Source organism: Anolis carolinensis, unplaced genomic scaffold, assembly GCF_035594765.1.
Source record: "Anolis carolinensis isolate JA03-04 unplaced genomic scaffold, rAnoCar3.1.pri scaffold_8, whole genome shotgun sequence".
NCBI lineage: Eukaryota > Metazoa > Chordata > Lepidosauria > Squamata > Dactyloidae > Anolis > Anolis carolinensis.
The window spans coordinates 30,352,113-30,365,237 of NW_026943819.1; the positions used below are offsets into that span (position 1 = coordinate 30,352,113).

Here is a 13,125-nt window from a genome sequence, read left to right on the forward strand (position 1 = left end):
TTGACTTCCATCTAACTTTAACTGGTTCATCCTAAAAAAACAACTGTATATATACAAATTAATAAATCACCGCATCCCCTTCGTCATCGATAACCTCAAAGATTGTCTCTAAATCAGCAAATAGGTTCCAATTACATTTGTTTTAGATAGTCCTTTACCAAGTCCCAATTAGTCTCTTTCTTCGGCAAACCTTGATTTGAAGATAACCAATATGTGAGTGCGGTCCTTCATTTTAAAGGAGTCGTTCTGCTCCAGAAACGTTGTTCTTGTGGAATCGGTTGAGACTCGACGATGAGACAGATCTTCCTTGGAAAACTAGAGCAAAATGTGATAGAACCAATCAGGAAATACAGTAGAGTCTCACTTATCCAACATAAACGGGTGGCAGATCGTTGGATAAGCCAAAATGTTGGATAATAGGGAGGGATTAAGGAAATTAAGGATTAAGACATTAAATCATTAATTACGTTATGATTTTACAAATTAAGCAACAAAACATCATGTTTTACAACAAATCGACAGAAAAGGCAGTTTAAGACATGGTAACGTTACGTAGTAATTACTGTATTTACAAATTTAGCACCAAAACATCACAATGTATTGAAAACATCGACTGCAGAAACATCTATATATATAAAAGAGTGATGGCATCATGGCAGCGGACAAAACAACAAAAGTAAACACCCCACAACCTTGAAAATTGACAGCACAACCCCTCATCCATGCCTCCAGGTTGATACAACAAAAAGAAAAGAAAAATAAAGTCCTAATTAGAGGGAGAGGAATAATTGTTTTTATCCAATTGCTGCCAGTTAGAAGGCTAAGCTCCGCTCACTTGGTCTCCTAGCAACCCACTCAGCCCAGGGGACCCTTTACCTTAACTACCACCAATTCCTCAATTATTTCCCATACCATCATACTTCGCCACAGCAACGTGTGGCCGGGCACAGCTAGTTAACTACTAAAAGGCAAACTGCGTTGGATAATACAGAATGTTGGATAAGCAAAGGTTAAGAGAGGTCCAACCCAATGATGCCATGCAGGAAAAGCACAATCAAAGCATCCCCGACAGATGGACATCCAGCCTCTGTTTCAAAGCCTCCAAGGAAGGCGCTTCCACCAGACTCCGAGGCAGAGAGTTCCGCTGCTGAACGGATTGTACAATCAAGAAGTTCTTCCTAATAAAGTTCAGGTGGAATCTCCTCTCCCGTCCTTTGAACCCATGGCTCCATTGAGTCCTAGTTTCCAGAAAACAGGCCTCTCCGTCTTCCTTATGGCATCCTTTCACATATTTAGACGTGGCTCTTCTCCTGTATCCTTCTCTCAATCTTCTCTTCTGAGGAGATCCAGGTCTTTAAGACACTCCTCAGAGGGATTATTCATGGTCTCCAGACCTTGGATCCTCTTCCTCTGGACTCCTTAGAGTCAATCTCTCTTTTGGACTGTGGGACCCAGAATTGGACACGGTGTGGTTCCAGGAGAAGAGGTCTGACCAAAGCAGACCTTCTTCCCTTGATTGGGACACTCGACCCCTTTGGATGCAGCCCAGAATCCCATTGCCCATTTGAGCTGCTGCATCACACTCTTGGCTCATGTTCAGCTTGTTCTCCATGAAGACTCCAAGATCCTTTTCACATGGAACCATGCCTGAGTGGAGCATCTTATATTTCTCCTTGTTGACATCCACTGTGTGAGTTTTGGCCAATCATCTCTCTCATGGGTTGAGGTCCTTTTGCCTCCTGGTCTTGTCCTCTGGAGTCTTGACTCTCCCAATTTGGTCCCATCTGAAAACTTGATAAGAAGAAGGTCCTCCAAACCTTCATCCAAGTCATTGATGAAGATGTTGTCTGGTCTTGATGGCATCCTTCTTCCATTACTTTGCCCACAACAAGACACAAAGCTATTATTCCAGGTGAGAAGGTCTTCCCAAACCAGAACTTCATCCAAGTCATTGATGAAGATGTTGTCTGGTCTTGATGGCATCTTTCTTCCATTACTTTGCCCACAAAGAGACACAAAGCTATTATTCCAGGTGAGAAGGTCTTCCCAAACCAGAACTTCATCCAAGTCATTGATGAAGATGTTGTCTGGTCTTGATGGCATCTTTCTTCCATTACTTTGCCCACAAAGAGACACAAAGCTATTATTCCAGGTGAGAAGGTCTTCCCAAACCAGAACTTCATCCAAGTCATTGATGAAGATGTAGTCTGGTCTTGATGGCATCCTTCTTCAATGACTTTGCCCAGAACGAGACACAGCGCCATCCTTCCAGGTGAGAAGGTCTTCCCAAACCAGAACTTCATCCAAGTCATTGATGAAGATGTTGTCTGGTCTTGATGGCATCCTTCTTCAATGACTTTGCCCAGAACGAGACACAAAGCTATTATTCCAGGTGAGAAGGTCTTCCCAAACCAGAACTTCATCCAAGTCATTGATGAAGATGTTGTCTGGTCTTGATGGCATCCTTCTTCAATGACTTTGCCCAGAACGAGACACAAAGCTATTATTCCAGGTGAGAAGGTCTTCCCAAACCAGAACTTCACCCAAGTCATTGATGAAGATGTTCCTCTCTTGATGGCATCCTTCTTCCATTACTTTGCCCAGAACAAGACACAAAGTTATTATTCCGGGTGAGAAGGTCTTCCCAAACCAGAACTTCATCCAAGTCATTGATGAAGATGTTGTCTGGTCTTGATGGCATCCTTCTTCCATGACTTTGCCCAGAACAAGACACAGAGCCATCCTTCCAGGTGAGAACTTTGGGCAACGGCTTATGGTGTCCTCCATCCTCTACGTATGGAGCCCCGGTGCCGAACGGCACGAATTCTCCATCTAGAAATGGTCCTCAGAGAAAACAGAAGTGTTGGGAGGGAGGGTTTGTCCTTCCGCACAAGACGAGGGGAAAAAGTTGGCCAACTCTTCCATCGCATCCCGGGGAGGAATGTTTACACCATGCTCATTAAGAGAGCGGCGCATTTGTGAGATTAGGGACCGAAATCTGGTGGACAGCTTACACTGGAGGAGATAAGGCGGCGAAGGCGACCATCGGAGACCAGATCCAATTACTGAGACCTGGGCGAAAGGGGGTGGGATCCGGGGGAGAGGCGTCTGCATCACAAGTGCCCGGCCAGAGCTTCCAGACTTGACGAGCTCCGTATATATATATCTATCTATCTCTATCCACTGCGCTGAGCCTGGGACGGCCGTATCTCTCTCTAGGTGAAGCCATGGGAAGGGTGACCATGAGGTTGGTGGCCTTGCAGATGTGGGCCCTTGTGTTGCTCAGGTTTGGAGACGGAGGCCCCATCCGAGACCTGGATGCGCCGGAGGACGTGGCCTTCTTCGACGAGCAGGACCCCGTCCTGCAGAACCTGTTGAAGGCCCTCAACATCTCCGAGGTCCCCGTCCAGGAGCCGGCCAAGGTGGAGCCTCCTGAATACATGCTGGAGCTCTTCCACCGCTTCGCCCTGGACAAGAGCTCCATGCCCGCCGCCAACATCGTCCGCAGCTTCAAGAACGAAGGTAAGGAGACCTTGGAGACCGGCCGGCCGGACGTTGCCTCGCTCTTGGTGACCTCTTGGGCGGCGGGGGGGGGGGGGGGGGAAGGAAAATTATTATTATTATTATTATTATTATTATTATTATTATTATTTTATTATGACACAGCAAACAAGATAGATATGCTGGATTTCATATCACAAAATCACAAGTCAAACACTTCCCAAGTGTCTAGGACTGTGTGATGTATTATTATTATTATTATTATTATTATTATTATTATTATGACACAGCAAACAAGATAGATATGCTGGATTTCGTATCACAAAATCACAAGTCAAACACTTCCCAAGTGTCTAGGACTGTGTGATGTATTATTATTATTATTATTATTATTATTATTATTATTATTATTATTATTATATTATGACACAGCAAACAAGATAGATATGCTGGATTTCATATCACAAAATCACAAGTCAAACACTTCCCAAGTGTCTAGGACTGTGTGATGTATGATTATTATTATTATTATTATTATTATTATGACACAGCAAACAAGCTAGATATGCTGGATTTCGTATCACAAAATCACAAGTCAAACACTTCCCAAGTGTCTAGGACTGTGTGATGCATTATTATTATTATTATTATTATTATTATTATTATTATTATTATTATTATTATTATGACACAGCAAACAAGATAGATATGCTGGATTTTGTATCACAAAATCACAAGTCAAACACTTCCCAAGTGTCTAGGACTGTGTGATGTATTTTCGGATGATGCTGCAGATCCCAGTAGGGTGGTCTTTTGCAGCTGGCAGATCGTAATTTTGTCAATGTCTATTGTTTCCAAATGCCGGCTGAGATCTTTTGGCACGGCACCCAGTGTGCCCATCACCACCGGGACCACCTGCACTGGTTTCTGCAGAGTCTTTGAAGTTCAATCTTGAGGTCCTGATAGCGGCTGAGTTTTTCCTGTTGTTTTTCGTCAATGCGACTGTCACCTGGGATGGCGACATCAATGATCCAAACCTTTTTCTTTTCCACAACTGTGATGTCTGGTGTGTTGTGTTCCAGAACTTTGTCAGTCTGGATCCGGAAGTCCCACAGTATCTTTGCGTGCTCATTTTCCAGTACTTTTGCAGGTTTGTGATCCCACCAGTTCTTTGCTGCTGGGAGGTGGTACTTGAGGCATAAGTTCCAATGAATCCTTTGGGCCACATAGTTGTGCCTCTGTTTGTAGTCTGTCTGTGCGATTTTCTTACAGCAGCTGAGGATATGATCAATGGTTTCGTCGGTTTCCTTGCACAGTCTGCATTTTGGGTCATCAGCTGATTTTTCGATCTTGGCCTGAATGGCCTTTGTCCTAATGTCTTGCTCCTGGGCTGCAAGGATCATTATTATTATTGTTATTATTATTATTATTATTATTAATGGCCTTTGTCCTGATGTCTTGCTCCTGGGCTGCAAGGATCAGGCCTTCTGTCTCCTTCTTCAGGGTCCCATTCGTGAGCCAGAGCCAGGTCTTCTATTATTATTATTATTATTATTATTATTATTATTATTATTATTAATGGCCTTTGTCCTGATGTCTTGCTCCTGGGCTGCAAGGATCAGGCCTTCTGTCTCCTTCTTCAGGGTCCCATTCGTGAGCCAGAGCCAGGTCTTCTATTATTATTATTATTATTATTATTATTATTATTATTATTATTATTATTATTATTATTATTATTATTATTAATGGCCTTTGTCCTGATGTCTTGCTCCTGGGCTGCAAGGATCAGGCCTTCTGTCTCCTTCTTCAGGGTCCCATTCGTGAGCCAGAGCCAGGTCTTCTCCTTATCAGCTTTTCCTTCTATTTTGTCATGGAACTTTCCATGCCATGTTTTGTTGTGCCAGCTGTCAGCTCTAGTTTGTAGTGCGGTTTTCTTGTACTGGTTTTTTGTCTGCTGTGCTTTGAGGAGTTTGATTTTTGACTTCAATCAAAGCAGGTTCTTCACTTTGCTTTACATATTTTATTATGATTAAATGTAATAATAGTAGCTATAAGATTAATAAATTGTCTTATTAATGGTTTGATTTTAATTGTATGTTTCAATTTTTCATTTGTGTGTTTTTGGTATTTGATGTTTTTGTATGTATACTCTTTTGCATTTGTAAGCCACCCTGAGTCCCTGCGGAGAGATAGAGGTGGGGTACAAGAATAAAATAATAATAATAATTAATACTATTAATCTATTAATACTATTACTGCATTTATTATTGTATTTATATGTATTTATTATATAATTTCATTGCTGTTGTTGTTGTTTACAGCCTGCCTTTGATTGAGGTGCACAGCAACAAAAGTGACCTCTTTGTTGATTCCCCGTTTGCAGAGCGGCTCTAGCGGCCCACTTCATATTAATTAATATTACAGCTTATTGTATTTATTACAGCATTGCGCTCTCTTTGTTGTTTTGCAGAGTGGCTCTCACGGCCCACTTCATATTGATTAATATTACAACTACTACGGGTATTATTGTTATTGCCTTTATTTCAGCATTGCACTCTATTGTTTTGCAGAGTGGCTCTCACGGCCCACTTCATATTGATTAATATTACAACTACTACGGGTATTATTGTTATTGCATTTATTACAGCATTGCACTCTATTGTTTTGCAGAGTGGCTCTCGCGGCCCACTTCATATTGATTAATATTACAACTACTACGGGTATTATTGTTATTGCATTTATTACAGCATTGTGCTCTCTTTGTTGTTTTGCAGAGTGGCTCTCACGGCCCACTTCATATTGATTAATATTACAACTACTACGGTTATTATTGTTATTGCATTTATTTCAGCATTGCACTCTATTGTTTTGCAGAGTGGCTCTCACGGCCCACTTCATATTGATTAATATTACAACCACTACGGGTATTATTGTTATTGCCTTTATTACAGCATTGCGCTCTCTTTGTTGTTTTGCAGAGTGGCTCTCACGGCCCACTTCATATTGATTAATATTACAACTACTACGGGTATTATTGTTATTGCCTTTATTACAGCATTGCGCTCTCTTTGTTGTTTTGCAGAGTGGCTCTCACGGCCCACTTCATATTGATTAATATTACAACTACTACGGGTATTATTGTTATTGCCTTTATTTCAGCATTGCACTCTATTGTTTTGCAGAGTGGCTCTCACGGCCCACTTCATATTGATTAATATTACAACTACTACGGGTATTATTGTTATTGCATTTATTACAGCATTGCACTCTATTGTTTTGCAGAGTGGCTCTCGCGGCCCACTTCATATTGATTAATATTACAACTACTACGGGTATTATTGTTATTGCATTTATTACAGCATTGTGCTCTCTTTGTTGTTTTGCAGAGTGGCTCTCACGGCCCACTTCATATTGATTAATATTACAACTACTACGGTTATTATTGTTATTGCATTTATTTCAGCATTGCACTCTATTGTTTTGCAGAGTGGCTCTCACGGCCCACTTCATATTGATTAATATTACAACCACTACGGGTATTATTGTTATTGCCTTTATTACAGCATTGCGCTCTCTTTGCTGTTTTGCAGAGTGGCTCTCGCGGCCCACTTCATATTGATTAATATTACAACTACTACGGTTATTATTGTTATTGCATTTATTTCAGCATTGCACTCTATTGTTTTGCAGAGTGGCTCTCACGGCCCACTTCATATTGATTAATATTACAACCACTACGGGTATTATTGTTATTGCCTTTATTACAGCATTGCGCTCTCTTTGCTGTTTTGCAGAGCGGCCGTGGCGGCCCGTGTCCTCTCCCGGCGCCCGGCGGTACCCGCTGCTCTTCAACGTCTCCGTCCCGGACTTTGAGAAGATCACGCTGGCGGAGCTGCGTCTCTTCACGCTGGTGGAGCGGGACCACGCGCGGTACGACAGCCTGGGCGGGAAGGTGACGGTGCTGGAGGTCCACCAAGGCGGAGGCGGGGAGGATCCTAAGAGGAGGGTCCTGGCCTCCAGGCACACCTTCGGCACCGACCACGAGTGGAAGACCTTCGAGGTGACGGAGGCCGTCCGCAAGGCACATCGACTCCACGCCAGCCTTCTTCGCCTGGAGGTCCAGATCGAGAACCGAGGAGGAGGAAGAGGAGGAGGAGGAGGACGGGACCCCGAGAGGAGAGTGGACGTCGACCTGGACACGGAGGCCAAGCACGAGCCGCTCCTGATCGTCTTCTCCGACGACCGGAGCCAGGCCGCGAGGGAGGCCCAGCTCCAGCTCAACGAGATGATGGAGCACGAAGGGCCGGTGGCGCCGGAGGAGGAGGAGGAGGAGAACCCCTGGGACCGGGACGGAGACCTCCTCCAGATGCGCTCCAACCTGATCTACGACTCGGCCTCTCGCCGGCGGAGGAACGCCAAGGCCGGGGTGGGCGCGGGCTGCAAGAAGGCCTCGCTCCACGTGGACTTCAAGGAGATCGGCTGGGACTCCTGGATCATCGCCCCGCTGCACTACGACGCCTTCCAGTGCCGCGGGGCCTGCGCCTTCCCGCTGGACGGGCCGCCCTCCACCACGCACGCCATGGCCCGGGCCCTCCTCCGCCTCGGGGACCCCGACCGGGCCGCCCCCGTCTGCTGCGTGCCCACCCGCCTGGCCCCCATCTCCCTCCTCTACCTGGAGAAGGGCGTCGTCACCTTCAAGACCAAGTACGAGGACATGGTGGTGGCCGAGTGCGGATGCCGGTAGGGCCGCCCCAAGCCCCCCCCCCCCGGTCAGTGTGGACGGACTCCGGCCCTTGTACAGCCCCCCCCCCCGGTCTCATTTGGGAGGCGTGTACAGGTCACGGACACGGGGGTACAACGGGGCACTGAGACGGTCAGGGAAGATGGCGTGGCCCGTGCGGAAAGCGGAGAGACTAAGTGAAAGACAGGATGCTATAGGTGCGACTCATGCGCTGCAGCACAGACTGGATCCACACTGGGATATCATGCGTTATCGCAGGCACGGGAAAACTTTAGTTTCCCCTCCATCCGGTAGGACAGGTCACCATAGGTGTGAATTATGCACTGCAGCACAGACTGGATCCACACTGCCGTACAATGCGCATAAGGTCTGACATGCTAGGTCCAGCATGTAATGTCTTTCTCTAATCCTCCTCCTCCTCCTCTCCAGATGCTAGAGAAGTACAGGTCACCATAGGTGCAACTCATGCGCTGCAGCACAGACGGGATCCACACTGGGATATCATGCGTTATCGCAGGCACGGGAAAACTTTAGTTTCCCCTCCATCTGGTAGGACAGGTCACCATAGGTGCGATTCATGCGCTGCAGCACAGACCGGAACAACACTGGGATATCATGCGTTATCACAGGCACGGGCACACTTTAGTTTCCCCTCCATCCGGTAGGACAGGTCACCATAGGTGTGAATCATGCGCTGCAGCACAGACTGGATCCACACTGGGATATCATGCATTACAGCAGGCACGGGAAAACTTTAGCTTCCCCTCCATCCGGTAGGACAGGTCACCATAGGTGCGATTCATGCACTGCAGCACAGGCTGAATCCACGCTTCTGTATCATGTGTTATCGCAGGCATGGGCAAAGTTTAGCTTCCCCTCCATCCGGTAAGACAGGTCACCATAGGTGCGATTCATGCGCTGCAGCACAGACTGGATCCACACTGGGATATCATGCATTACAGCAGGCACGGGCACACTTTAGCTTCCCCTCCATCTGGTAGGACAGGTCACCATAGGTGCGATTCATGCTCTGCAGCACAGACTGGATCCACACTGCCATTTCACGTTTTATTGGGCTCTCAATGCAAAGGGACTTTTCTCCTTCCGGACCAAGCTCTGCGTGGCCTCCGCTCCAGCGGCATGCACGCACACATGCACGCATGCGGTGTCGGGGTCACATGCCATGTTTCCGCCACTCTCCTCCGACAAATGGCTGCGATAAGAAGGTGTCGGGGCCGAGAAGCCATGGGCCTGGTGCTTTATTTATACTAAGCTGGAGATTTGTCAGATTCTTTGGGAAGTGTAATTGACGCGGGCAAGTCCATTGGGCCAGACCTTCCCCGGCCTCCCTTTTAGTCTTTTAAGGCAAAGAGTGCGGCTCCTCCGCCAGAGATAATCAGGACTGACCGACTGACCGACCGACTGACCGACCATCCCCCCCCCAAAGCCCCCTCCCAGGACTGGACTATTTATTGCTCTATTTATTGACAGATTCTCCTTGTAAATATAATGTAGAATATGGAAATGTTGCATTTTATTTTATTTTTTTGTGCTTGTAGCTTCTGGTGCATCGAATCGTATCGCAGATTCCCCTGAAAGTGTTTGTAAATAGGCATCGTCATGTTTCCTTTTGTAAAAAAGTGTTATGCAAAATATAACGGCATCCAATAGACAGGTTTGTCTCTCTCTCTGTGTTGTCGTTGTTATTGCACTGAAGTCAATGGAGAGGCATGAGTTGGCCACGTTTGAGTTGAATCCGGTTGAATTCCGTGGCTGAATTCCAGGAGGACCGGCGGGCACTTCTTCACGCTTACTCAATTCCATGGAGTGCGACACTTAAACTCCGGGAAGCCACTGCTCTCGTCATATTAGTTTGGCTTCGAGTGTAGTAGAGAGCATTCTTTGCGCATTTGGAGCATCGGGTCCAGAATTCTTTTCAAATGTTTCAGGAGGTGATAGGGAACTGGATTTTTTGAAAATCATCTGGATATGTGGCCAGTTCTCTAATGTGATGGCATTCATGAGTGGGGGAATATATATATATATATATATATATATATATATATATATATATATAATTTACATCATTTCTATTCCGCCCTGTCAATCAGAAGCTGATCTTTGGTGCCCTTACTTCTTCTTTTAATGCCTTTTTGTTCTACTGGCAAGATGTTATTGCATCCATGCACAGCTATGAAAGTGGGCAAAAAGCATGCACTAAAAAGGACTTTGCTAATTGCAAAGAGTGCAATAGACAGCTCCCAGGATCGCATTGCATCAATGCATAGCTATGAAAGTGGAGCAAAAAAGCACGGACAAAAAAGGTCTTTGCAAATTGCAAAGAGTGCAAAAGACAGCTCCCAGGATTGCATTGCATCCATGCACGGCTAGGAAGGTGGGCAAAAAAGCACATACACAAAGGGTCTTTGCAAATTGCAGAGTGCAAAAGACAGCTCCCGGGATCCCATTGCATCCATGCATGGCCATGAAAGTGGGGCAAAAGGCATGCATCATTTGTACACTCAAAAGGTCTTTGCAAAATTCACCCTGCTCCAAAAGGCAGGGCATCCCATGCAACCACGAAACCCCGTTGTCCTTTTGCAAAACGTTGTCTGAGCCTTGCTGCCTGCAGTGCCTCCTTTCCAGGGCATCTTCCCAGAGCAAATGTCAGCCTGCTTTGGGTGCCAAGGAGGTTAATCAGGGCGGGAGGGTGTTGAAAGGCCCTCAGACCCCCAAAAACATTCCCAGCGTCCAGCGCCCGTGTTGGCCTTTGCTGTGGCAACTCCTTATCTCCAAAGAGATTAGCGGATTTTTCCAATCTCGGTTTGCAAAGATGGATCCATTTCCTGAGCTGTCACCACCATCACAGGCAGCAGGAGCCAAAACTTCAGCAAAGGCTGCAAGGAGCACATCCGCACCATGGAACGGGCTAGTTGTTGTTGTTGTTGCTATTATTATATATAATAATAATAATAATAACTTACAATGTTACATTGTTATATTATTATATATCATTATTTTATATTATTATTATATATCATTATTTCCTGCTTCTTAGCAGGGGGTTGGACTGGATGGCCCATGAGGTCTCTTCCAACTCTACTATTCTATGATTCTATGATTATAATTATATAATTTATTATTTATTTATTTACAGCATTTATATTCCGCCCTTCTCACCCCGAAGGGGACTCATATATAATATAATGTTATATTATTATTATATTATTATTATATATCATTATTTTATATTATTTTATATTATTATTATTATTATATAATGCTATTATATTATTATTATTATATATCATTATTTTATATTATTGTTATTATTATTATTGACACAACAACATTGTACAGTATGGCACAGCAAACAAGATAAATATGCTGGATTTTGTATCACAAAATCACAAGTCGAACACTTCCCAGGTGTTGTTGTTATTGTTATTATTATTATTATTATTATCTCTGGCTTTGTCCCAGGAGTAATAACTATATACAGTAGAGTCTCACTTATCCAACACTTGCTTATCCAACATTCTGGATTATCCAACGCATTTTTGTAGTCAATGTTTAAATATATCGTGATATTTTGGTGCTAAATTCGTAAATACAGTAATTACTACAGAGCATTACTGCGTATTGAACTACTTTTTCTGCCAAATTTTTTGTGTAACATGATGTTTTGGTGCTTCATTTGTGAAATCATAGCCTAATTTGATGTTTAATAGGCTTTTCCTTAATGCCTCCTTATTATCCAACATATTTGCTTATCCAACATTCTGCCGGCCCGATTAGATTGGATAAGTGAGACTCTACTGTATAACTCGCAGGAGTAGTAACTATAGCGGTTCATGATCTTAAAAACACTTTAACACTGAAAAACCTACAAAATATACTCCCAAAATTGACACAGCCTAGCCTTTCCACTGCTCAGGATGATGGGACTTGTAGTCCAACACACTCGAAGCTGAGGGTGATGGGGTTTATAGTCTAGTGCGCATGAAACGGGACGGCCTGGACGGGCGCACAGGGAACGCCATAGAGAACGCCCGGAAGCATGCGCATGAGTTCTAGCGCACGGAAGTGGTGGCGCGACACGCTTCAAAGCAACATTCCAAAACAAAGCAGAGCCTCGTATTACGACCGACCGACCGACCGACCGACCGAGCCGTGTTCCTTGGGAAAAGCGGCTCCGGCCAGAGGTCGAGGTCCGGCTTGCGGAGGCCGTTGGCCTTTCTATAAATACGGCCATTAGCGCCCGGTTCCTTCCTTCCTTCCTTCCTTCCTTCCTTCCCGGCTTGACCTCCGAGGCCACAAGGCAACGCTTTCTCAAAGAGGCGCAAAGGCCCTGCCTGCCAGGAGGAGACGCGGAGCATTTCTGGTGCGCTCTTCCTATCTGCAAGGGAAGTGGGAGAGGGGCCTCGCGGGTGCAAAAACGGACACCCGCTCACATCCGCTGGCAAAGCAGCCCAGGCTCTCTCTCTCTCTCTCTCTCTCTCTCTTGCGTCATAGGAAAAAATGCACAACATGTTTCCAAGGGCAGAGCAGGCTTGTGGGACTTTCCATCCGGGAAAGCATTCACGTCTTTCATTCCTGGGCTCTGGCGTCTTGCAAAGGCATCTTGCAAATATTGTTATGTCCGCACAACAGCTTGGTGTTCACACTGACCTTGCCGTGATGGCAAAGAAACCCACAATCCAAAAAGCCATCGTAAAACCCAGCAGCCACTCCAAAGGACGCTCCCCAAAATCCACCTTAAAATCCAGGAAGACAAACCAGAGGAGGCCTCCCCGAAACCCACCTTGGAATTAGGCAGCTGTGCCAAGAAGAGGCCCGAAACCCACCTTAAAATCCAGGCAAATATCAACAAATTCCCTAAT

General features: G+C 45.3%; 1 protein-coding gene across 1 annotated transcript; it reads left to right on the top strand.

Annotated features, from left to right (window-relative positions):
- Window positions 1–2,935: 2,935 nt before the first annotated feature.
- bmp10 (bone morphogenetic protein 10) lies at window positions 2,936–8,827 on the top strand. The gene is made up of 2 exons (XM_062961071.1): window positions 2,936–3,522; window positions 7,296–8,827. Exons 1-2 carry the CDS (start codon window positions 3,228–3,230, stop codon window positions 8,243–8,245), a joined length of 1,245 nt encoding a protein of 414 aa, XP_062817141.1. The 5' UTR covers window positions 2,936–3,227; the 3' UTR covers window positions 8,246–8,827.
- The last annotated feature ends 4,298 nt before the right edge of the window (window positions 8,828–13,125 follow it).

Coding starts and splice junctions, on each gene's coding strand:
- bmp10 (XM_062961071.1), top strand. CDS start 3,228: ATGGGAAGGGTGACCATGAGGTTGGTGGCCTTGCAGATGTGGGCCCTT. Junction 3,523..7,295: donor CCGCAGCTTCAAGAACGAAG/GTAAGGAGACCT, acceptor GCTGTTTTGCAG/AGCGGCCGTGGCGGCCCGTG.